The 22,526-nt window shown below is 53.8% G+C and overlaps 7 protein-coding genes across 7 annotated transcripts; 1 reads left to right on the forward strand and 6 right to left on the reverse strand.

Annotated features, from left to right (window-relative positions):
* Positions 1 to 843: 843 nt before the first annotated feature.
* CGCS363_v010031 (Zinc-type alcohol dehydrogenase-like protein) lies at positions 844 to 1,857 on the forward strand (the record flags this gene model as incomplete). Its single annotated transcript, XM_036641880.1, has 1 exon — positions 844 to 1,857. The coding sequence occupies one exon, from the start codon at positions 844 to 846 to the stop codon at positions 1,855 to 1,857; it is 1,014 nt and encodes a 337-aa protein (XP_036493397.1).
* A 234-nt stretch (positions 1,858 to 2,091) lies between these two features.
* Positions 2,092 to 3,357, reverse strand: CGCS363_v010032 (Oxysterol-binding protein-like protein 4; the record flags this gene model as incomplete). Its single annotated transcript, XM_036641881.1, has 2 exons — positions 2,092 to 3,225; positions 3,313 to 3,357. 2 exons carry the CDS (start codon positions 3,355 to 3,357, stop codon positions 2,092 to 2,094), a joined length of 1,179 nt encoding a protein of 392 aa, XP_036493394.1.
* Positions 3,358 to 4,768: 1,411 nt separating this feature from the next.
* CGCS363_v010033 (Carboxypeptidase S1-like protein A) lies at positions 4,769 to 6,989 on the reverse strand (the record flags this gene model as incomplete). Its single annotated transcript, XM_036641882.1, has 6 exons — positions 4,769 to 5,301; positions 5,372 to 5,443; positions 5,512 to 5,890; positions 5,958 to 6,621; positions 6,676 to 6,788; positions 6,861 to 6,989. The coding sequence occupies 6 exons, from the start codon at positions 6,987 to 6,989 to the stop codon at positions 4,769 to 4,771; spliced, it is 1,890 nt and encodes a 629-aa protein (XP_036493395.1).
* Positions 6,990 to 7,751: 762 nt separating this feature from the next.
* On the reverse strand, positions 7,752 to 8,773 carry CGCS363_v010034 (Fumagillin beta-trans-bergamotene synthase; the record flags this gene model as incomplete). Its single annotated transcript, XM_036641883.1, has 2 exons — positions 7,752 to 8,627; positions 8,678 to 8,773. 2 exons carry the CDS (start codon positions 8,771 to 8,773, stop codon positions 7,752 to 7,754), a joined length of 972 nt encoding a protein of 323 aa, XP_036493392.1.
* An 813-nt stretch (positions 8,774 to 9,586) lies between these two features.
* On the reverse strand, positions 9,587 to 12,087 carry bglG-3 (putative beta-glucosidase G; the record flags this gene model as incomplete). Its single annotated transcript, XM_036641884.1, has 2 exons — positions 9,587 to 11,865; positions 11,919 to 12,087. The coding sequence occupies 2 exons, from the start codon at positions 12,085 to 12,087 to the stop codon at positions 9,587 to 9,589; spliced, it is 2,448 nt and encodes an 815-aa protein (XP_036493393.1).
* Positions 12,088 to 15,610: 3,523 nt separating this feature from the next.
* Positions 15,611 to 17,818, reverse strand: betA-8 (Oxygen-dependent choline dehydrogenase; the record flags this gene model as incomplete). The annotated part of the gene is made up of 4 exons (XM_036641885.1): positions 15,611 to 16,681; positions 16,737 to 17,229; positions 17,285 to 17,701; positions 17,760 to 17,818. 4 exons carry the CDS (start codon positions 17,816 to 17,818, stop codon positions 15,611 to 15,613), a joined length of 2,040 nt encoding a protein of 679 aa, XP_036493390.1.
* Positions 17,819 to 19,412: 1,594 nt separating this feature from the next.
* Positions 19,413 to 21,039, reverse strand: CGCS363_v010037 (uncharacterized protein; the record flags this gene model as incomplete). The annotated part of the gene is made up of 6 exons (XM_036641886.1): positions 19,413 to 19,848; positions 19,900 to 20,282; positions 20,335 to 20,402; positions 20,460 to 20,681; positions 20,738 to 20,873; positions 20,926 to 21,039. 6 exons carry the CDS (start codon positions 21,037 to 21,039, stop codon positions 19,413 to 19,415), a joined length of 1,359 nt encoding a protein of 452 aa, XP_036493391.1.
* Between the last annotated feature and the right edge of the window lie 1,487 nt (positions 21,040 to 22,526).

The following is a 22,526-nucleotide window of genomic DNA, read 5'->3' on the forward strand; positions in this document are numbered from 1 at the left end:
ACCTAGGATACGTTTTCACGTAGTGACATACCAAACGGCGGATCTCTAGGACAGGGAAATGAAGCGAAGGTGAATGATGAACGCCTTTGCCGCAGTATTAGTCGCCAAGTGGCTGATGTGGTACGACCGGAGAATTTCTCATGGGTGGCCAATGGCTGTTGTAGGTGAAAACAAGTCATACAAAAACCCACAGCTAGATACCTTAGCGGACTACAGATGCTTTCTGCCCATCGGGCATTGCGCCGCTGTTCGGCGAACGTGGGGTCACGCAAGCCCGGAGCAGGCCGGACGCATGGAGGACACTGAACCCGAATGTGGAGTGATTCAATTCCGAGACTGCCATAGGTGATGCTCGTGAACATTACGATGGCTCTATTTGCGGCAGAAGTCCCGATTGTTTGAAGGCTTATTTGACGACACCATGAGCCAAGAATATGAAGTCTCCTGATGCTTCAATCCCTCTGATAAATCACTCCAATATCGGCGCCGTGGGAAGCTCAATCGCGGCACAGCGTCTACGCCCAACACAATGATTGGTTTCTCACCCTCAGGCCACCGTCAACTACAGGAAGCTTCCTGAGCTATCGCACTGGGCATCAGGCATGTCGTCAGCGCGGTGAATTCCAGCGCTCCGGCGGCTTTGGTACTTGATCCTTACCTCCGCTTTATCACGCCACTGTCAGCTTCAAGATGGCCATACAACGAACGACCTTGAATCGCTATGCTAAATCTGATAGTGTTCAAAAGTATAATGAGTCCATGGACGTCGTCTTGAAGTCGAAGCTTTTATAGCCTTCGGCAGTTAATGCCAGCATGGCATCATCCACCCAGCTTCCTGCGACAATGCGTGTGGCGCAATGGCGTACCACCACCGGCAGTATCGAGAAAAACCTCAAGCTCGTCACCAACGCACCACTTCCCAAGACTGCCTCTTCACTTCCCAAGGGCTGCACGCTCGTGAAAGTGGCCTACGCCTCCATCAACCACGACTATAAGCTCGCCGAACTTCCCCTCGTCAACCGCATCTTCCCCAACCCAGCGATCCCCGGAGTGGACTACTCGGGCACCGTTGTCGCAACAACTCTCACCACACTGCAACTTGGCCAGCGCGTCTTTGGAAGGACAGAGATGCACAAGTGTGGCACGCTGGCCGAGTACGTCGTGATAGGAAAATCAGGCATCGCATCGGTCCCCGCCGACGTATCGTTGAAGGATGCCGCGTGTGTCGGTATATGTGGTGTAACGGCAATGCAAGCACTTTCTCCCTTCGTGAAGGAGGGAGACACGGTCTTGATCAACGGAGGCAGCGGTGGCACCGGGACGTTCGCTATTCAAGTTGCTAAGGCTCTAGGCTGCGCCCGAGTTGTTGCCGTCTGTTCGGGGCGGAATGCCGACTTCTGCCGGAGTCTTGGAGCTGATGATGTGATTGACCACAAAAATGGTGACCTGGTAGACACGCTCAGGAGACAAGGGGAACAGTTTGATCACATACTGGATACGATGTTTCTGAATACGGAGCTGTATTGGCAAAGTCACCATTATCTCGTCCCCAACGGGACCTACGTGGCGATTGGTTTGCCTTTGACAGCCCATACATTCAAGACTTTGATTTCGATTCATTTTCTCCCAAGGCTCTTTGGAGGCGGAAAGAGAAGGTTCAAGTTCCATTCAGTATTCGCAAACCCGGAGCACTCACTACAGGTGGCCAGATGGATTGAGGAAGGCAAAGTCAAGCCGGTGATCGAGGATGTCTTTGGCTTAGGGGACGCAGGCAATGCTTATGCGAGGATCAAGAGCGAAAAAGCAGCTGGAAAGGGGGTTATCGCAATTGGTGGCGACGGTGGCACTGCGATATGAAATAGGAAGGAAGACACATGCTGGGCTGTCAAGTGGTTGTGAACGAAGTATCGCTTCAATTCTTTGCGGTTGGGACTGAGATACAGAGTTTATAGCGTAAATAAGTAGTAAATAGTGTATTGACATCCTATAGTCCTAAGCCAATTCCGAAGCGCCTATCCCATTCCAATTCTGTAATCCAAACGCCAGTCGTGAACATGATACAGAAAATCTAGTAGGTGAGCACTGCCGTGCCTATCCCAAAGGCGTCAGTTCCCCTCTAAATGGTCTTTGAACCGTATCCCGCTTGTCCTCATCAACCTTCCAAACACCCTTAGTATGTTTATCATGAAGCTGCCAGTTCACAGGCTTGGCCAGCTGGTGGAAAATGTCATGTTCCGACCCAGGGATGCTCTTGAAAAATAACGGCTCCCAGGTCTCTCCCTTCTTCTTCTCTTCCGCTCTCATACGTCGTTGCGCCTGCTCTACCTCGCTCTTCGCGTTCACCGTCTCCCGGAAGTCGTTCTTCCCAAGGCCTTCGATGACGCCAGCCCACGCCTTGCGCGATTCCCACGGATCTTGGCTGGCAATCGGCTCAATCTCCATGGGCGCGGGCAAGTTCTCCAACGCGTCGACCTCGTACTTCTCGATAACGTCGCCTGTCCTGCCGTCCTTCACAGTCCAGCCCTCGCTCCAGACACCCTCCAATGAGTAAATCGTCGCCTTCTTGTCGTTCTTGTGGTACATCCTCGCCTGAAAGAAGTTCTTCTTTCCGCTGAAAACGCCCGTCCCCGAGAACTTGATCTCCGATACGTAGCCCGTGCTCGAGACGATGTAGTATGTGCCAATCACCTCGGGGTACAAGCACGCGTTCAAGAACCCGCGAACCTTGACGTCAGGGAGCGGCACCAGGTAATCCTCGTTGTACTTGTCGATGTGCACCACCGCGTGCCCAATCTGGCGAATGTTGACGCTGCTCGAAAACGTCATCTCGACGCGCGCGTACCCATCCGCCCGGATGCCGTGCTCCTTGCTCGCGATGTGCATCGCCGTGATGGGCGGGTGGTGGCTGACCTGCTCAGCGACCAGCTTCGTCGACGCCTTGCCCTCGTTCCAGGACGCAAGGAAAAGCTCGCCAAGAAATGCGTTGAGGGGCTTCTTGATGCTGACGTTGGGGGCGCCGGCGACGTAGAACTGGCTGCGCATAGCGATAAGGATCATGCGCAGCACCTTCAACGAACGCTTCTCCGGGTCCTGTTCGAGGGCCGGAGCAACGAAGACGCCTGGCCTCTGCGACCAGCAGTGGCCGACCTCGACGACCGACGAGGGCGCCAGGAAAGATGGCGGTGCGGTGACATTGGAGAGATCGCCTTGTACTGATGAGAGAAACTGTGGTGGGAATGTCAGCGGCGATGCTTGAATCATTCAGGCCCCGCTGGGAGACCCGTCAGCGATTGCTGTCGCTGAGTAGCTTACCTTCACGAGGTCGCTAATGCGAGACGAAAATGATTTCGTATCCATGATTGTGACTTGTTTCTCTGACTGGTTGAAGTTGTCGTATCCGTATTCTTCTTCCCAATCAAGATTCCACCCAAGATTCGTCTTCTATAAAGTGATGTCCTCTTCCCAAATGGAGTCGCAGTTTCGTCAATCTGATGATAAGCTGTGTTGATAACGGTAGCAAGAAATAAGGGTCAAACGCCCTCGTCCAGGGAGCTGTCGTGCGGCCTGTGACTGGGGTTTCAGCTCTGTTTCAGCCAGCAACTGGGCGTCGTCCAAAACGCAATTGTTCTGCAAATCAGTGGAGATGAATCGTGCTCCAGCAGCAGTACGGATATATAAATGGGCTGTTGCACCTTTGTGACCTCGGCTGGACAATAGTCGCTATGAGAGTTCGATAGTAACACGCCAAATAGATGGGATTGCAAAAAGGGGACCCTTATCATTCTTGAAGTGCAAGAGATGGGCTGGGTTGCTGCGTCCTGATATCATTCCCCTGTCTCATCAGCTGGCATGTGAAAGGCGCACGACAACAGCACAGCGCGCGTCGTGGTACATGTCTGCTGTCTGTTGCTGCAGTTCATGCTAAGGGTCACCCTTCAGAAAAAGCACCGGTCGCAACCCGCTCCCAATGTTGCGCTGCAAAGAAGCGTTGACCACCCAATGACACAAGAGACTCTGGACACGACGCCAGACAAGACTCGACTCCGTCTGAAAACGCGGCCTCAAAGCTTGCCCCCTGCAACCTGCTGTAGCCGCTGTTGGCTTGTTCAGCTCCCAGCTCACCAAGAAACGCCGGCTGGGCCACCACCCGGGCGCGGACTGCTGCGCCTCCCGGGATGGAGGGGTCGAACGAGTTGAGAGCTGCTGCTGCTGTTGCGTGACGGCTTGCCGCCGGCGCAACATCCTCCCGCCAGGGGGGTCCAGGTCATCGGATCGGATGAAATGCACCGCCAAGCGGCATCGTGAGTCTCGCCGACGATCCCCGGTTGGCCAGCGCTTTCGGATGATTCATTGATTCGCATATCGGGGCCGGTTTGTTTCTTGGGTCTGCGAGCCACACGGCACCATATCCGGCTGGGGGTCGCTTCTTTTAGCACACATTTTCCGTCCCTTTTGTTTCCCGTCCACCCCATTCAATCGAGACAACTTGGAATGAAAATGGCACGGCGCTGAATGTTTCTTTTCATAGCCCTAGCTAAGCTTAAAAACGCGCGGTCCGCTGCTATACCAAACCATTCCAACACGCCGGCGCTAGGGCATAGGGCTGCGACCAGCGCTGCATGTTTTCTGACGGTTTCTCCCTCATGCGTCCAATCACTGAAACACACTTGGCCGACGGGCTTGATCTTGCTCTCCCGGCTGCTGGAGCTAGGAATCACCGTGGCAGCGTGCAGCGACTAAACACTAGTCTTGTCCAGAGGGTTCACGCTTACAGCTCCTCGGAAACCTGCTGTTCGCCCTTCTCCGGACCCTGAATCGTCTGCGTAACTTCTTCATCGCCATCTTCTTCGATGGTCCCAACCACGTAGTAATCTCTCACCAACGCAGTACCGTTCTTCACCATCTCCCACACCTCGGGCGCGCAAGTGTCAGGCTTCAGCACGTAGCACGCGGGGTCAGGCTGCGCAGGCGGCACGTTCTTGATGTGCCAAATGTCCAGAGGGCCAACGGTCGCCAGCTCATCAGTCACAGGGATCAGCCCGGTCGCAATGTCGCGGTTGAAGGTCGCCCGCATGAAGATCTCGTACGCCGTCACGGGCTGGTATGACGGCACCTCGTGGCCGGCCTGGAACACCCGCGAGAAACTGTAGTTGCCGAACTGCCGCGTCATGCCCGTGATGCCGTCCGGCGTCACGAGCGGGGCGTACCCGGCCTTGGCGAAGTCCTCGGAGCGCTTGTAGGGAATCGTCAGGCTCACCCTCTCCCCGCCAACCCAGTTGCACGCATAATCGCGATCACCGTCTACAAATATGTCAGAGACCCATTCGTACGTCGTACACTAATGCGCCCCGGGAGTGGGACGGCAACTTACACATCATGTGAACCTTGACTCCGCTGTCGAGGAGATATCCAATCGACTCGCTGAACCCGCCCAGGATGATGTCTACACACGGTATCAGCTCTACGTTCATCCAAAGTGGCCACCTCCGGGTGGAAGGTAAGGCTGCACACCAAAGTTCTCATTGAAAGCCCTGCCCACGGCGCTCGAAGATTCCGAGTAGTTCACCGGAACTCCGAGAGAAGAAAGCACCTCCCCCTCGATGAGGTATCCGTACAGATGCGGGGCCGGGAAGGGGTCGTGCTTGGGATGGCCGATGTCGTACCACCCATTACCGATTGACTGGTAAAGTTCAACAGCTTTATTTCCGCATTCGCTGGTAAAACCGCCGCAAATTTCCGTGTAGTTCTTCTTGCCGCTTGCGAGCAACGGGCCGTGCTCTTTCAGGGCGTCTTGGCAATCAGCCATCTGTTGACGGCAACCGTTGGGGCGGGTCCAGTTGTACATCAGCTCATCGTAGATGGACTGGTTGAAGACTTGGATGTCGTATGTCTTTCGGCTCATGACTTAGCATTCACTCAATCTTAAGACGCACGATCCCGCGGCAAACTTCACTCACATTATTGTATGGGAACGTGATCCACGTCTCAGCCTGGATGACAAAGTCAATGAGGCCGTTGACGATACCCAGAGTATCGAGATGGATGTAGTGAGCATCCTTCTCAGGCGAGCTTCCGTTTTGGATCAGCTCATTCTGATTTTGGAAGTGCTTCAGGATACCAGGCCCGTAATGCCCGCCATACGACTCAGCCCAGAGACTCACTTTGTCATCGATGGGCTTGTAGAACGGGAACTCAAAGAACCAGGTCTGGGCAAAGTGCCACAGCGAATGAGCAGCATGCGCCGTGGTGTGGGCAGTTTGAGATATGTTCTGGCTCGACGCAGTACCATATCGGTAAGTCCAGTTGCCAGACTCCGGGATCCCGTCGCTGAAGTCGGCGGGGAACGACTCCATGAACCCCTCCTCATTCATGTGCGCGGTGAGATTGGTGAGAACATCGTAAGAGAAGCCCACTTGATTCGGCTGATCGATGTAAAGAAGGTTCACCTCATTATTCCAGCTCAACGGGTTGAGTCGCGTCGTCTTGGAGTCCTCGTTGACGAAGCATGGGCCGTTCTCCTCAAGCAGTCCCATGATGGACGACGCGCCGGGCCCGCCATTCAGCCAGATGGCCAGCGGCGCATTCTCGGGCGCCTTTCGGGCCTCGAAGAACCAGAAGAACCTGCGCGTTGGTGGTAAGCCCCCATCGTCTGATCCCAATGCGCGGGAAACTCACGTGTTGATTGGGTAGTCCTGCGCCTCTCCGTTCACATCGTCCAGAGTTCCGGGCGGCAGGTGGACGTAGCCCGCGTAGCTTCGGACGTCAGGTGTCGTCTCGCAGATTCCTGGCTATCGGCGCAACGTCAATCCCGCTCATCCCTAGGGCGTCGGGCCAATTTGATTCGGAACAACTCATCTTACCTCCTTGTACGAGATGGTCACATTTTCGTGAAATTTAGACTTCAGCACGGTGACTCCCTCCGGCTTCGGTGGGAATTGGGCCCCGGCTAGGCCGATAATGCCACCGAGCAGTAATGAGGCGGGAATCATGTCCGCCGATTGAGCGATTGAATGCCAAGATGGCCGAGGTGATCGGTAACAGGTCCCAATGGTGTTTTTTGGTCAGACTTTATGAAGGTATGTATGACTTCCTAGTACGTATGATGTGACGCGTTTCGCACACGTCCTGAAGGATTCCGAGAGCGAGTAATTTGCGGGGAGATAACGGGCGGCCCTGGGCAATGATTCGGCGAGCCTGTTTGACCTTCCTTTTTGGACATCGCCGCGGCAGAACGGCACAGTCGAGCTTACCTGCAATCAGTTACCGCGAAAAGTTTGACTATCACGACAGCTCGAGAGGACGCAGAACATGACGAATTTAATTCGCACTCATTTTAGAAACTGACATGCAGATTCAATTCTTAATATCGGGTTGGCACATGCCGAACGATGGTCCTCATACTTGATCAATGGTAAACTCTGAGCAGATACTGATGACGAAAATGATGACGATCACACTGACGATGAGGATCTATACCTTGGATGACAGACGTGTCAAGCCTAAGAGCTGCAAGAACTTCAGGAAGCCTATCCATATGTCTGCTAAATCCTCAAAGGCATTGCCTGCTCGCGTCTCACTATAATTCTAACCTTTCAGTCGAGAGAAAGAACGAGAAATCTATTGGGTATACCCGACATCAACCCATAAACGAACGCAAGCCCATGTGCTTCCTGTGTGCCGCACTTGAGGCCTTCAAAGTCGGTCTCGAAACCCCATGCAACGCTTGCTCCAAACCATGAGACATTCCCGCTTCATGCAACAAAAAGAGGTAGGACATACAACGTAGACATCCACAAACACCACAACTTCGCCACAATTTTGTCACACTTCTCGTCTCTTCTCGCGACCGTCAGAACCGCCATGACAGACCCAAACCCCATCGGCACCGCCCATCCAACCAGACTGAGATTCCAAAAGTACGGAGATACCGCCGACCACATCAAAACCGCAACGGCCAGTCCTGCACGGGACGCCTTCTCCCCGTAGACCAGTGGGATGGTCTGTCGTCCTCTGGCCCGGTCGCCTTCCATGTCAGGAAAGTCGAGGGCCTGTACGGTGGTTGCGATTGCGGCTCCTGTCAACCCGATCCAAACCCAAGCCTTGGGCAGGAGTTGGCCACCCGAGATAACCTCCAACGATCCCGCGCTGAAGCACATGATTCCTCCAGTGTTGATCAAGTTTCGCGACCAAATGTTGATACTACTGCCGTCGAGGTCGTTGTACGTCCATAATAGAGCCATCATTGTCACCGACGGCGTGAAGCCACCGATGAACAGACTCATGCCCATCACCAAGGGGATGATGGTGAGCAGCAACCTTTGTGCTTGATCCGGCGTCAGTCTTTTCGCAGCGATAGGCCGCCAGGGTTTGTTGAGCTCGTCCTCAAGGACGGATTCTGGGAGACGCTGATTCGAGATGCCGCAGACGATTAGGTTCACCCATATCCAGAACACCGAGAGGGGCAACCTCTGTAACGCCTCATAGGCAGTCGGCCTTTGAATCGTCGTGAGTGTTTCATGGCCAAGGACTGCGGCCACGAGAAAGATGATTTGGGGTACTAGAACGGTTTTGATGTCGCTTCTAGTGAATAGGTAAAGTGTTTTCAGATGGAATCCTGCGCGTCGGCCCTTCATAGCGTTAGTGATAGCCGCTAGCTCGTTGACGGGAAGGATCTTACCCGACACCCGCACGTGGATGAATCCGATGATTCTGACATTGGCACAGACTGGTCCAACGGCTTTTCCAGCAGCACACGATCCTCCTGAGCCGACATATTGACTGATATCAACAAGAATGCGCAAAGAGGAAGATGATCAGTCAAGCTGCATCGATTTCACAGCGTTTACCAGCACCTCGATGCGTGGCCCCGGTCGCAATATAAGTATTTATGATTTTAGCCTTCTTACCGAGGGTTTGGGGAAGTCCGCATTGAAGCTACGAACGACATCGGCCAAAGAGACTAATATGGAAGTTGTGACGACATCGTCTGAACTTTCAAGCTTACTGAGCCGCATCGTTCGGAGTTCAAAAGCGGAATGTGGAGGACGGACTTTGGTTCTCAGCCGGTCATCTGGAGCGGACCCGAAACCCTAAGGGAAAGTCTAGATTATGGCCTTCTCCTTCGTGCTGAGCTTGCGAATGGTAGAAAGGCACTTTCTGGTTACTTCTTTTGACCTTCCGAGAGGTCATAACTGATTGGGAGAACCAACCCAAGTATTACAGACGACATCACATTTGCTTGCATTGGCTAGACTTTGGGACGTCTAGCTTGAACTGTGATAAACAATGTCTGTCTTGGTATTCGGCAAGCTACCGCACACAAGATTCAACGGAGCCCAAATGCCAGTTGTCTCCGTTATGGATAATTTCCGCCCATGAATGCCGGCCGGCGCATCCGGCGCTCCCCGTCTCTCAGACTACATCAACTCAACCACAACCGGACCGCTCGCACGAGCCACATCATCATCACCAGAGAACGTTGTAACTGAAAAGGTGTTTATTTCACTGCTATCCAGACATTACTAATACTATTCAGAGTCGTAAATCATGCGTCGTGATTCCCTCCACACAATACATTACGGAATTCTTACGCTTGCACAGGAGTGATGGTGGTGGAAGCCTTCAGGTCTCTGCTGCTCCAGCCGACGCCGAGGGTGAACTCGCCAGCGGGGATAACCCACTGCTGGGAGACGACGTCCCAGTAGCTGAGGTCACGGCGCATCAGCTCGAAGCCGATGGTCTTGCTCGCGCCGACGGCAAGGGGCACCTTCTCGAAGCCGCGGAGCTGCTTGGGAGGAGTGCCGGCGGGGGTGGTGTCGGCGGGGAAGCTGACGTAGAGCTGGGGCACGGCGGCGCCCTCGACGTCGCCGGAGTTGGAGACGGTGACGGTGGCGTTGAAGATGGTCTCCCAGAGGGCGGGGTTGCCGCCGGGCTCGACGGGGCGCTCCTCGGGGGCGGAGGTGATGTTGTCGGCGACGGCCTCGGCGGCGAAGTCGGCGAGCTCGAAGGTGGTGTAGCTGAGACCGAAGCCGAACTCGTAGCGGACGGTGATGTTCTTGGCGTCGAAGTAGCGGTAGTCGATCTCGAGCTTCTCGTCGTACCAGCTCTGCCAGTCGTACTCGCCGGTGGTGTTGATGGCGGTGGTGGGGGGCGCGTTGTAGTCGGTGCCGTTCAGGGCGATGGTGTAAGGAAGACGACCAGAGGGGTTGACGTCGCCGTAGAGAACATCGATGAGAGAGTTGCCGCTCTCCTGGCCGGGGTAGTGGTTGGCGAGGATTGCAGTGACGTTGGGGTGGTCGGCCCAGGGAAGGGTGTTGATACCGGAAGAGTGGGTGATGACAATGGTGTTGTTGCAGTCCTTGGCGACAGCCTCAACGACGTCGTTACCGTTCCAGTCAACGTCAAGGTGCTGGCGGTCAGCAGCCTCCTCAGCCCAGGTCTTGAGGAAGACGAGGCAGACCTCAGGGGTCTTGGGGATCCAGAGATCGCTCATGTTGGAGTTGATGATGAGGGTGTTGTTGAGCCACTGCTGGACGAGAGCACCATCCTGAGCCGCGCGAGCCTTGATGGCCTCAAGAGGGGAAACGAGGTAGGTAAGACGGCCAGTTCCGGAACCACCGCCGGCGACGAGGGTGCCGTACTCGAAGTCCTTCTGATTGTAGAAGCCCTGGGTGTCCTCACCGGCATCGTTTCCGAAGACGGCAATGGACTTGGGAGCCTTGAGGGGGAGGGCCTTGTTCTCGTTCTTGAGGAGAATGGAGGCAGCAGCACCGTGCTTGCGGATGATCTCGCCGTGGTTGTCGCGGACGTCACGGCTACGCTCGCCAGTCAGGTTGAACTCGCGGACCCAGGTGGACTTGGGGGAGAAGGTGTTAAGGTCACCGCTGGAAGGGTCGATGGAGGGGAAGTCCTTGTCCTGGCCGAGCCAGAAGTAGGGGGTCATGATACGGAGGATCATGTCGTCGACGCGGGCAACGTCGAGGGTGCCGTTGTTGACAGCGAGGGTAACGTTTCCGCCGAAGAAAGAGCCGGAAGCCCAGGCCTGGCCGTAAGATCCGAGACCACCGGGCATGTCCATGTCCAAACCGGCCTCAATGGCAGCAACACCAGTGTGGGTAGCACCCCAATCACTCATGACGTATCCCTCGAAGCCGAGCTCGGTCTTCAGGAGACCGTTCAGGGACTTGGAGTTCTGGCAGCCGTAGGAGCCGTTGATGCGCTGGTAAGAGCACATGAAGGAGGCAGCCTTGGCCTTGACGGCGTTGGCAAAGGGCCACATGTAGAGCTCGTGGATGGTGCGGTCGTCAATGTTGGAAGACAGAGCCTGAACGGTGATGTCGGTGTCGGTGCCGTTGGGGTCGAAGGTGGGGTTTCTCATGGTCTCCTGCTCGTTTCCGATCCAGTGCTTAGCAGTAGCCTGAACTCCGGCGTCCTGGTGACCAGTGATGGTCTGGTACATGGCGATACCGGTGAGGTAGGGGTCGGGGGAGAAGCCCTCCCAGTTTCTGCCGGAGTAGGCGGAGCGGCCGAGAGGTCCGGCGACGGGGGAAAGAGCGACGTGAGCACCCTTGGCCTTGAACTCCTTGCCCATGGCGTAACCTCTCTCGTAGAGAATGTCCTTGTCCCAGGTGGCTGCGGCAGAGACACCTGCGGAGAAGACACTGGCGTAGTCGGCTACACGGATGGAAAGGGGTCCATCCTGAAGGCAGAGACCGTTGAAGCCGAGGCGGGGGACAGCGACGATGTTACCGACGCAGGGTCCAGGCTGACCGGTGACCATGTCGGCCTTCTCCTCAATGGTCAACTCGTTGACGAAAGCCTTGGCCTTGGCCAAGGCATCCTCCCAACCGTTACCGGTGGTGTTGGCTAAACATTATGTTAGCAGACGCTCTTGCGATGAGAGTCTGAGAGATACTCACGAGAGGGGTATACGGCCGGAGAGTGGCCATAGGGACCGAGAATGGTGGTGTTCAGAGGCTGAACGTATTCGAAGGCGTCTTCGCCGCGTTCGCCGGCGTCGTAGGCCTGGCCATTGACGGCCGGAGCCAACAGAAGGCCGGAAAGGATGAGAGACAGAGCGGCGGTCATCTTGAGATCCCTTGAGTTGAGGTCTGGCGCTTGTGCTGAAGATCCAAGAGCCTCATCTCACGGGGTTACATGACTCTCTTTATACATCCTCGTCTCCTCTCACGGCTCCCGACGTCAGTTCATCGTGTTCTTCCCAATTTTCCATCAGACCCGCGACCCGCGGGGGGCAGGGATCCGAACCATACCACCCTACTTTTGCCTGCCCTCGCACTATCCATCATCCGAGTTGAATATGGCCCCTCCGAGGACAAGGGCGACGACATGGACCTTCCTTCCCACATCACCGGGCCCCGCGCGGGGGACTGCAAAGGTCGGTGAAAGCAGCGTGATCGAGGCCTCATTGGTAATCCAAGTCGTCATGGCACGGAAGTCGGCCCCACACCGGTCGTCACCCGAAGGGCCAAGGTGGGATTCTAGATGAAGTTCGGAGAGTGTTACTACCCGTAGATTACCCAGTAACCAGAGAAACGGAACAGACCGGCCAGCCTTCCCACACGTGGGGGAGGCGGAATGCTGCCGAGCCCCTGGTTCTCGATGCTGGTGACCACACATCGTCATATGGGGTGTGGAGATCCAATACCGGCCATGACTAGTGATCAAGGCGTAGCCTCAGCCGTAACGAGACAATATTGAGTCATTGGTCCTTCTAGAAAGAGATCTGCTCAAAAGGGCTTTACTAGGTGTGCACCGCTCGAGGCTGCCGCCAACAATCGGACTTCAGAACTGCGTTCCACGCCTAAACCCGCGGAATCGCAGTAGTTTAACATGCTGTCCGAGTAGTAGCAAAGACCGTATCGGTGCTTGGCGCTGTCATGTCGGGACTTCCGTCGCAGCACTAGAAGTTGAAAATTCCGGAGAACTGCCGCTGCGAGTGACAGGGAAGACGAGCCGTTGCTGTGGGGAAGGCGGATCGGGTGACAGCTTGGAAACCTGGAGATTTCAGCAAGCTTGTTTTTCGTGCGTGTGGCCATCGACCGGGTCCCGACCTTAAACCCAGCCTCCCCTCCCCGCCCCCGCCGTCGAAGAAAATTGAAGTGGGCAAGGCTTCGTGTGGAGGTCCGACATTGCGCCGGCACTAGCATGACCGGAGTGCAGGACTCTTCACAGAAAATTTCTCGTGATGGCGGTTGGAGTAGCATGTTTTGGGGAACAAGACGGTGTCCGGGGCCAAAGCCGTGGAACTGGTCGACCCAAACCGGAGGAAAACAATATGCCCTCCCCAGTTTTCCCCGCACAAGTAATCGGCCCTGTTCTGTCGTCCTTGGGCCACCCGTCATGCTACTACCCCAATGTTTATGACCTGCGGAGTGCATTTCCGCATCTGATATGTAATGGAAAAGCTGAACTGCGCCTACAAACAGCCTGCCGGCGGCAGAACACCGGCACTTTGGGCAACGGATCGTCCGATTGGCGCAGGGAGCGGCCTTGGGTGTTCTTGTCCCTCCCTCCTTGCCTGTTTCCAGGAATCGGGAAATCGGGGAACGCGTGACGGGGACAGGTTGAGAAGGGTAATGCTTTCGCGGTGTGGCAGGTCTCGTGACGAGGATACGTCATGTTAATACCACGCGGAGAGAATACCGGCAATTAGAACCGTAAAGAGGAATTTGTGGGTTATTAGGCCCCCATCAAGCAGTTCAAGCAGACCACTCCCATGGGGAAGCAGTTGAGTTTTGTGGAGTTGACCCATGCAACAATTGGAGAGCTTTGGAGAACCCCATTTTCTTTTTAGCGGAGAGGGTTTGTCAGCCCTTTGAAGTTTTTCTTGAGCTCGTGAGCAAAACATGAGGTGAGGGCTCACGTTGTGGCAGTGGAAGTTTTCGGCGCTGTGAAAATTCGGCCGGGCCTGTTAACCTCGGGTATTGGGCGCTGGTCGCATGATGGAATTGTGGATTTGCCATTTCCACCACAACGGCTCTTCAGCTGTTCGTGATCAATCGTCTGTTTATTCCCGGACTTTGGAATAGGCCCGACAATTCAAGCCTGATTGCTTTCCCAGTTTGATCACGACTTCCCGCTTTTCAGCCGGCCTAAACTCGGCGGCATGGCAAGTGAGGTGCAGACGTCGAAGATGCGCTTCAAGTTGCCTTGGGATTATCATCAAGTACTACATTCATGATGCTGGTCTAGTACTATGAGGTATTAGTTGATTGCCCAGATATCGAGCCAAACGATCAAAAGCAGTCCTTCGTTCGGACTTCATTCTCGCTTTGCTCAATGTTGCGTAATTTTCGTACCAGACGCTAGCCCTGGGTGTTTCCCCCACATCGCGATGCCGGTTACAACCTCGGCAATAGAGTCTGGCTTATTACCATGGAATGGATGCTCTCACACGTTCAGCTTTCTGTTATCGTAAATATTCTTTTTTGAATTTCTAGCATGGTTCATTCGAACTGGAGTGGTTGACACGGATCTCTGAGGAAACTGTACGGTTGTATTCCGATCTGATGATTGGGGCTCGATGCACAGCACAGACAGTTTCCCATCGTTACAGTAGGAGTGCAGATTCGATCAACTCCGCTTTTTAAGCTTGACGTGTCTCAGACATAATAGCCAACATCCATCTAGCATTCAACACAGGTCCATCTACTTGGTTGGCCATTGAAACGTTGATTCTTCTTGTCATTGGCCTGACGAACGGTGTGATCTCAGATCTCTGGGATCTGGATCTGCGTAGATGGTAAAGAGAGCCAATTAACATCGTGTCCTGTAGGTTCCCGTGTTTAGCTGCATAGTGGGTGCATGTCTGATCATCTGGCCACAAATCAACGAATAGCCCAACGGCGTCAGACATATGTCATTAGCAGTTGTCTTATTGTAATGGCAGTGCCTTTGCTTTAGGGCTTTTGTGATTGTTGTCCTCACACGTGATTCCTGAGTGTCACGTTCGCGGGGACCCCCCGACTCATAGAGGTTGGGGACCTGGGCAGAATATCCGAAGGACCACTTCCTGTCGACAACAACCCATGACTAAGTAGGTGAAGTATTGTAGCATTGAGCCAGATTGGCGAGATGTCACACTCCATATATGATCAAAGGGAGCCGGGATGGCTTGTTCAGGGTATCAGGACCAGGGGCGGCTGGTTGGAGTGCTACGTTGTTGATTTAATAGCTCTACATCAAATCTGATCGATCGTTTGCGTATGAGTGAATCGTAAATATTGTACTAACGTTATCTACTTTTTTATTATAAATGGCTTAAAGACCGTATTGACGGAGGTCCTTGATACACATACTTCGAACGGTTAAGAATGCATCTCTCGAAATATCAATAGCAAAGAACGCGGGGCGGTATTCCGAATCTTTCAACTTATCTACGGAGAAGCCGAATCATCCTTCAATACGTTATTGAAACAAAAAGTGTTTCACGGCCATTGTCGACCTCACCGGCATTGGAACAAATTCGCTGAGGTCGGGGTTTTCAAATATTTGATGCAAATTAATATGCCCTTTTGGCAAAATATTACTATGTAAACGCTCAAGGACAAAGACGCTGAATCGCTGGATTGACTTCTGAGGCGGTCCTTCAGGCTGAGCTCTGGGCAGCCTTGATGATGACCTCACTAGCCTTCTCGGAAACGATATACAGGGGCAAGGCAATGTAGAAACCAGGGATCTTGGGGAAGACACTGGCATCGACAACTCTCAGTCCCTCAGTGCCGCGAACCTTGAACTCAGAGTCAAGGACGGCGTTGGGGTCGCTGTCGGGTCCGATGGGGCAGGTGCACGAGGCGTGGTGTCCCCACGTCTCGTCCTTGAGGAACTGCTTGGTGGCATCCTCGCTGGTGACGTTGGTTCCGGGCCAGACCTCAGGAAAGCTTCCGTCAAGAGGAATCAGGTCAGAGAACGCGCGGCGACCGAACTCAAAGCCCTCGTAGGTGGCCTGGAGATCCTTGTCGGCCTCACCAGCGCTGTTGACTCCCGCGTCGTAGTAGTTGAAGTTGATGAGAGGCATGTCACGGGGATCAGTCGACTTGAGAGTGACAGTTCCGGCGTTGTTACGGCTGTGGGCCTTCAAGACGATCCAAGCCCAGTGCTGGGCGTCGGCAAGAGAATCGGAGGCATAGCCGGGGAAGTAACCTTTGAACTTCGCGGGGGCACCAGAAACGAGCAGATCGGGCTCATCCTCGGCGACGGAAGACTTGAGAATGATAGCGATGGCGATACCGTTGGTGGCGTAGACTCCCTTGCTGATGGGCTCGAGACCCTTCTGGTACTGCTCGAGGCAAGGATCAGGAGACGTCTCTCCAAAGGTGCACTTAGAAGTGATGACGAAGTCGCTGGTGGTCTTGCCGATCACAGTAGCCTCATAGCGATCCTGCATGTTGGTTCCGACACCGGGAAGGTCGACGATAGTAGTGATATTGAAAGAGTCAAGCTCGTTCTTGGGACCAACACCGCTGAGCTTCAGAAGCTGAGGGGTGTTGAAGGCACCCGCAGAGATGATGACCTCCTTCTTAGCACTGACGCTACCGGTACCAGTTGAGGTGGCCGATCCGGAACGGGGGTCAGCACGGTACAGGCTGGCACCCTCCATGAAGTCAACGCCGGTAGCGCGGGGCTTGTCGCCACTCTGGTCGAAGTTGATCTTGGTAACCTGATGGAATATTAGCAACGCGAAAGCAGAGACCCGATCAGGGTACGTCACTTACCAGCGTGTTTAGCTTGACGTCAAGATGATACTTGCGGGAGCCATCTGAGTTGACGGCGTTGGCAGTGTTCAAGATAAGATCGCGAGGACCACCACGAATAGAATCGGTCATGGCCAGAGGAACCTGGTAGAGACCAGTCTGGCTAGCCTGGCCGGGAGCGTTGATATCACGAAGCAACACCTGGCCAAGTCCAACAACGGTGCTGACGAGAGCGGTAAGGATGGACTTGCCCATGGCGGTTCCGGCGGCAATGATCAAGGACAAGAGCTTCTGATCCTCAACGACAAGGGACAGCGAGGTCAAAGAAAGACCGAGCCAGCCAGAGAAGCCGTGGCCGACAACGCTGTTGGGCAAGTACTGAGCGTTCTCAATCTTCTTGAAGTGCTCTCTCATGTTCGTTGCGCTCCAGGAATCGTCACCGGTGAGAGTGGCGATGTTGTCCCAGTCAGAGTCGTGGGCTGCGATACTGATGAGAGCGTTGTGACGAGAGCAGCTGGAAATCGTTAGCCATCTTGGTTTTTCATCTCAAAGATCTCCTTTCAACATACCCGCCCAAGGTTCCTGTGCGAGGATACCAGACACCGAGAGGGTCAGCCTCAGCGGGGGGCTCGAGACCAACGTAAAAGCTGCCATCAGGCATCTGATACGTCATCTTCGAATCGCGCTTCTGCTGCTCGAGATCGGGGTAGTGGTTGACGAAGTAGTTCCACCTGGTGTCCTCAAATTCGGTCGACATGAGATGCATGGCTGGGACCTTCTCCGTCCAGCTATCGCCAGAGTCACCACCGGCATCGATCAGGAGTACCTTGTAGCCGGCAATGGCGAGGTTAGCAGCCACCGGGCCACCACCAGGGCCAGATCCAACAACGACGTAGTCATAGTCATCGAGAGTGCCGTTGTCAGCACGCCTGCCGATGAAGGGATCATGGCGAGCCTGGTTCTTGGGTGCCCTCCAAGGAACCGCACTGCGTCACACAAAGTCAGCTATGGAATATCACCAACGCCAGTATAGCACTGCCTTACAAAGCAGAGGCCGAATCGGCCAGTAATGAAACGAATGTGAGAGCGAGTGTGGCGCGCATCGTGAGTTGCGGGTATAAATGAGTGACAATAGGTGGGCCTTGGAAAAAGAATGAATGACTCTCAACAAGTCATCTGCAGCTTGACTGACGATCGATGACTCGAGGAAACTAGACCGACAGCTACTTCAAGACTGCTTCGAGACGATCCGAAGAGAAAACGAAGCAAACTCCTCGAAGCTTAAAGGAATCTGCCAAGCGGCATGCCGAGGTCCTTTCAGCCTTGCCCCTAAGATGTCCTGTTGCGCTAGGCGTGTTGGTGGTCGTTGCAACAGGCCGATACGACAATTCAAAAGGGGTAGTGGCCGCGAGTTCCATATTTCCTGCCAGGAGTGCAAGTCGATCTTTCCTGAGTTGCGGCTGTTGCGTGGACAGGGTTCTCCACCGCCATCTCTGGTCTGCGGGATTGCGGCATTCTCTGAGGTCGAGATTGCGTCTCGCCACGAGGCCACCTCCCCCGTTCCCTCATTTTGGTGGACCCTTTCATAATGACACAGGGGTTTGTGAAAGGCGAGATGAGCGTTTCGTCGGCGACGACGAAAGCGGCTTGCGCTAAAACAGACGGGATCCTGAGAAACAACTCTGTTCGGCACCCCAGTTGCTGTATTATGAGTTATCATCGGATAATATTATGCGCTAACCTTTGACAGCCAACAGCGTGGTCTGATACTGACTTTCGGACGCGTCCAACAACCCGTTTAGCCCGAAAACTGAAGCCAAGCCGATTATCTAAGGACTTTGTCTCACGATAATCGGCATAAGTCAGTCCATTCACATCCATCAGGGGCTGCGAAGTGCCGCTTGCTCGACGATACAGGGAGGTTGACTCATGCCGACTTGGGCAGAACTTCACTCCAGTCTGCATGCGAGCGGATGGCGTTGGAGCCGATCGTAATGACAGAGAAAATGACACAGACAGGGCCTGAAAGATGTGGTAGCACTGGACGTGGCCCCCACGACAGGCCAGTTGAACCTTCGAGAAATAATCGCAACTCTGCAAAAGGTAAGAGATAGAGGGTCTCACTCAGCTTTGGCCAGGGTTGATAAAAAGAGGTGAAGAGTCTGAGAGCCCAAGCTTCTAAGACAGTTAAGATCGGCACTTGTTGAGGAGACCCCTGACAGCATCCTTGCTAGGCTGATGCAACGGCTTTTCCCCCACTGGCCCAGTTGACAGGTCCCCACTTGGTGGGCATCCTTCCAACGAGGCCTCACTGGACGACATCAAATCTCGAAGAACCCGATCCTGTCGGATGTTACCTGCCTTGTATCTCTTTGAGGAACCTGGCGTCCGCGGGCCTCATCGGACCTGCAGATGACGATGTGGGATACCGATCTAGACAGGTTTGGCTTGCAAGAGAGAGCAAGGGGTACGGATTCGGTGACGGGGGAGACTCCGATAATGTACTGCACTGGAAGCGTGGATGATGTTGATAACGACTGATTACTAGTCTACTATGTGGTATCTCAAAAGAACGCTCATGATGTCTATAATTACATTAACGGAAGTTACTTTTTTTCGGGGGCTCTCTCCTTCCAGCCTGGAGCCGTAATGACATGTGGCCAAAAAAAAAAAAACAAGGAATAAGAATCGAACCATCTACACAGATTCATGTGGTGTGGCCAACTTTCTGTCAGATGATGGGCGTGATGATGAGTGTTCGTTCGTGAATGGCGTGTGGTTGAGCTCGATGAATGACGCGTCGTCTCCACGTTTTGACCTGATGGTGAACTCCTTCTTGACTCGGATCGCCTTGAGAGAGGAGGCTTTCGAAGAAAGTTTGTTCGAACTTGACAGAGGCTTCTGGTTTGAACCCGAGAGATTGGCGTAGTTGGACTTTTGCTGCGTAGTACCGAACACCTTGGGGAAGACCAGACTGAACAACGAGCGAATGGCGGGCATGCATGCGCAGATGATGCCGACTGGGACCTCGATGGTACTCCAGTACCCGACCTCCACATAATCCTGGGTGACGTTGCTGGTGGTGGCATAGCTGGCCAGAGATTGGAGTCTGACAACACTGACAATGGTGACACTGCTGAATGTTAGGCCTGGAAAAGGCGAAGTTATGAGAGAAAGAACTTACAAGAAGCCAACGCTGAACATGAGCATGATCTGGATTTTCTTCTTCATCGACATGGAGAGCTTGTAAAGTTCGCCCAGAGGAAGGATCATGGTGCCGAGATCAAGGAGGATGTTGAAGACTGCCGCTGCCCATCCCTGGATGTTGATGTTGTTGCACTTGGCCTGGTACTCTCCGTCCCATGCCTTCCACGCGCCATCGATAGGCCGGCATTGGAAGATCGAAATCAGCTCGAAGACAATAAAGTACGCCACATTGAGACCGATCATAACGTATGTCGCAATTCTGATCTCCCTGCGGGGAAAGATCTTGAGATAGAATAGCAAGATCGAGATCTTGGTGACTGGCAATGCTCCCAGGTAAAGCAACTCGTCCCAGTAAAACAGCTGAATTCCATGTCAGTCATAAGATTGCAAACCAAACAGGAGAGATACTCACGTAGAGGAACTTCGTGACGTCATCAGGACTGACATTCCACATGTCTTTTCCAAGAGCGACTTGTGAAACTAAGTGGCTGTTAGTGTTTCTGCTTCAACCGCGGCTGTTTGCTGTTCGCGACTTACTGGGAATGGACAATGCGTTGAGGGGTATCATCATGCCCACAGCAATCAACATGACCCAGTCATCAGGTCCCCATGTCTGGGCACCGAGGCATAGTCTGGCCATCACTCTCAAACCGAAACCCAAAAGCCCGAGTACGAGGAACACGACACCAATGACCCATACTTCTTTCGTTCGGTCTCTTGATGGCGCATTACATGTGTGTTTTGAGTAACTTTGCACAACTGAAAGATGTTAGTGATGCATGATCTTGATAAAAAAGACTGGAAAAATGACTTACGCAGTGCCTCTCGTACCGTACAGTTCTCATGCACGCAGAGCGAGATCTTCGCATTCAACTCAACGTTGGTACAGATACAGGTAGCATTTGTGAGTGAGCAAGTCGACTGCAGTGTTTCTTGTTGGATGCATTTCAGCTAAGGCATATCAGTCAGTGCACGATCGACATCTTTCGCGAAGGAAACATACACCGCATAAGGGAGGTGTCTCCGTGGACGCTGCAGCCGAGGTGGTGGTGGTGGTCGCCCCCACTACCACCTGGACGCCGAATGAAACCAACGCAGCAAATGTGAGGAATCTCATCTTCACTTCTTCACCAAAAGATAAGAACAGACAAGAATACGAAGAACAAGAAGAAAATGAAAGGAGGGAATGGTGATCAAAAAATCATGTGTTGGATACCAGGCGATGTCAGTTGTTTATTCAACTTCGCTCTTCCCGGAAGGAAATCCCCATCCGGGGCATCCTTTCTATCTGCCGACGAGGCGAGAGGCGTAAGGCCAAGCCATCCTAGCCCCCAAAGGCTTCCCGTTTCGACGAAGATTGGCCCAGGCTGGTTCCAGTACGTTGGTAGGGAACAGGGTTTGATCAAGGCAATTGCATGTTCATCCAAATCGTTGGTTCGGCAGGCCTCCTCAGTGGGCGGAAAAGGCGGTGGAATCGGCCCCTCTGCGATTCTCTGTCGAAAATCACAATTCCGGCCTGTCTTATCCATGCAACTCCCTGTAAGTCGCCTATATGCGCCCTAGTGGGTTTTCTGAGAATGCAACTCTTTGGAAATCTCGAACGAATTTCAAAAGAAGGAATGGATCTCGCCAGAATTGTATTCCATGAGAGCAAGTTTCCCAAATCGAACAGCATTGCAACATGAACAGCCAAGGGGCACCAGACTAGCGAGCTCATCATCAGTCAGATTGACCAGGTAGTGTTTCGGAGCCCTGCCGCCTAGCCACGTGCCCGCTTTGGGTACTGGAGCCGGCAACTGGTCAGGAGCCTCGTATCTCAAAGAGTCGAAAAAGTCCACAGAGGGCTGTCCGGATTGTGGGTTGTGCTCAATGAAAATGGGCGATGTCGCGAGCCCCAGAGCTGTGGATGTCGTCGAGACCCACCTCATCTGAATGCCCCTTGCCGAACGAATCGCCGCTTTTCTTGGGCGACTGTCGCGTACGGCGGTCTCAGGGTTGAAAGAATTAACACGCCGTATTAATTGAACGTTGACAGAAATTAAGTCGCATAAACTCCGAGCCTTTTTATCAAACCCAAAGGTTATTCGCCATGCGGAAGTTTCAGCCCCGATGTTCACAGTTCATGAACCATTGCATGTTGTTTGCTCGAGCTTTCGTGTTCCGTGCCATGGTACTGGGACCAGGTTGGTTGGAGAGGCTGCATCCTGCAGGGGCTGCAGCGATGTGCCCTGTTTTGGGGAACGACCAGGACGGCCGGGAGGAAGACGCCGCTTCCGCCCTTGGATCAGCGCTTCTGCAGGTTGATCGACAGCTTCATAACGAACTTGTTTTTTATCCTTTCACAACGGCTTGCGAAACTTTCTGACTGCACCGCCGGTGACACCGTCGAACTTTGGGGGCTACAGAGTTCGAAAATGGGGTCATCGGGGAATTTGATTGCAGATCGACGCTGAGCCAAGATTGTGACATTGGCATTGCCCGATAGGAAAAAGGAGGTTCGTTAGGTTATTGCAAGGTTACGTTGACAGGCTGACAGCTCTCTAGGGTCCTGGGGTTTTGTACCAGGGTCCGTCTGAGCAACAGGCCTAGTGCATCTTTTGCACA

Source organism: Colletotrichum siamense, assembly GCF_013390195.1.
Source record: "Colletotrichum siamense strain Cg363 chromosome Unknown KSG_Cg363_contig06, whole genome shotgun sequence".
In the NCBI taxonomy this organism is placed as follows: Eukaryota; Fungi; Ascomycota; class Sordariomycetes; order Glomerellales; family Glomerellaceae; genus Colletotrichum; species Colletotrichum siamense.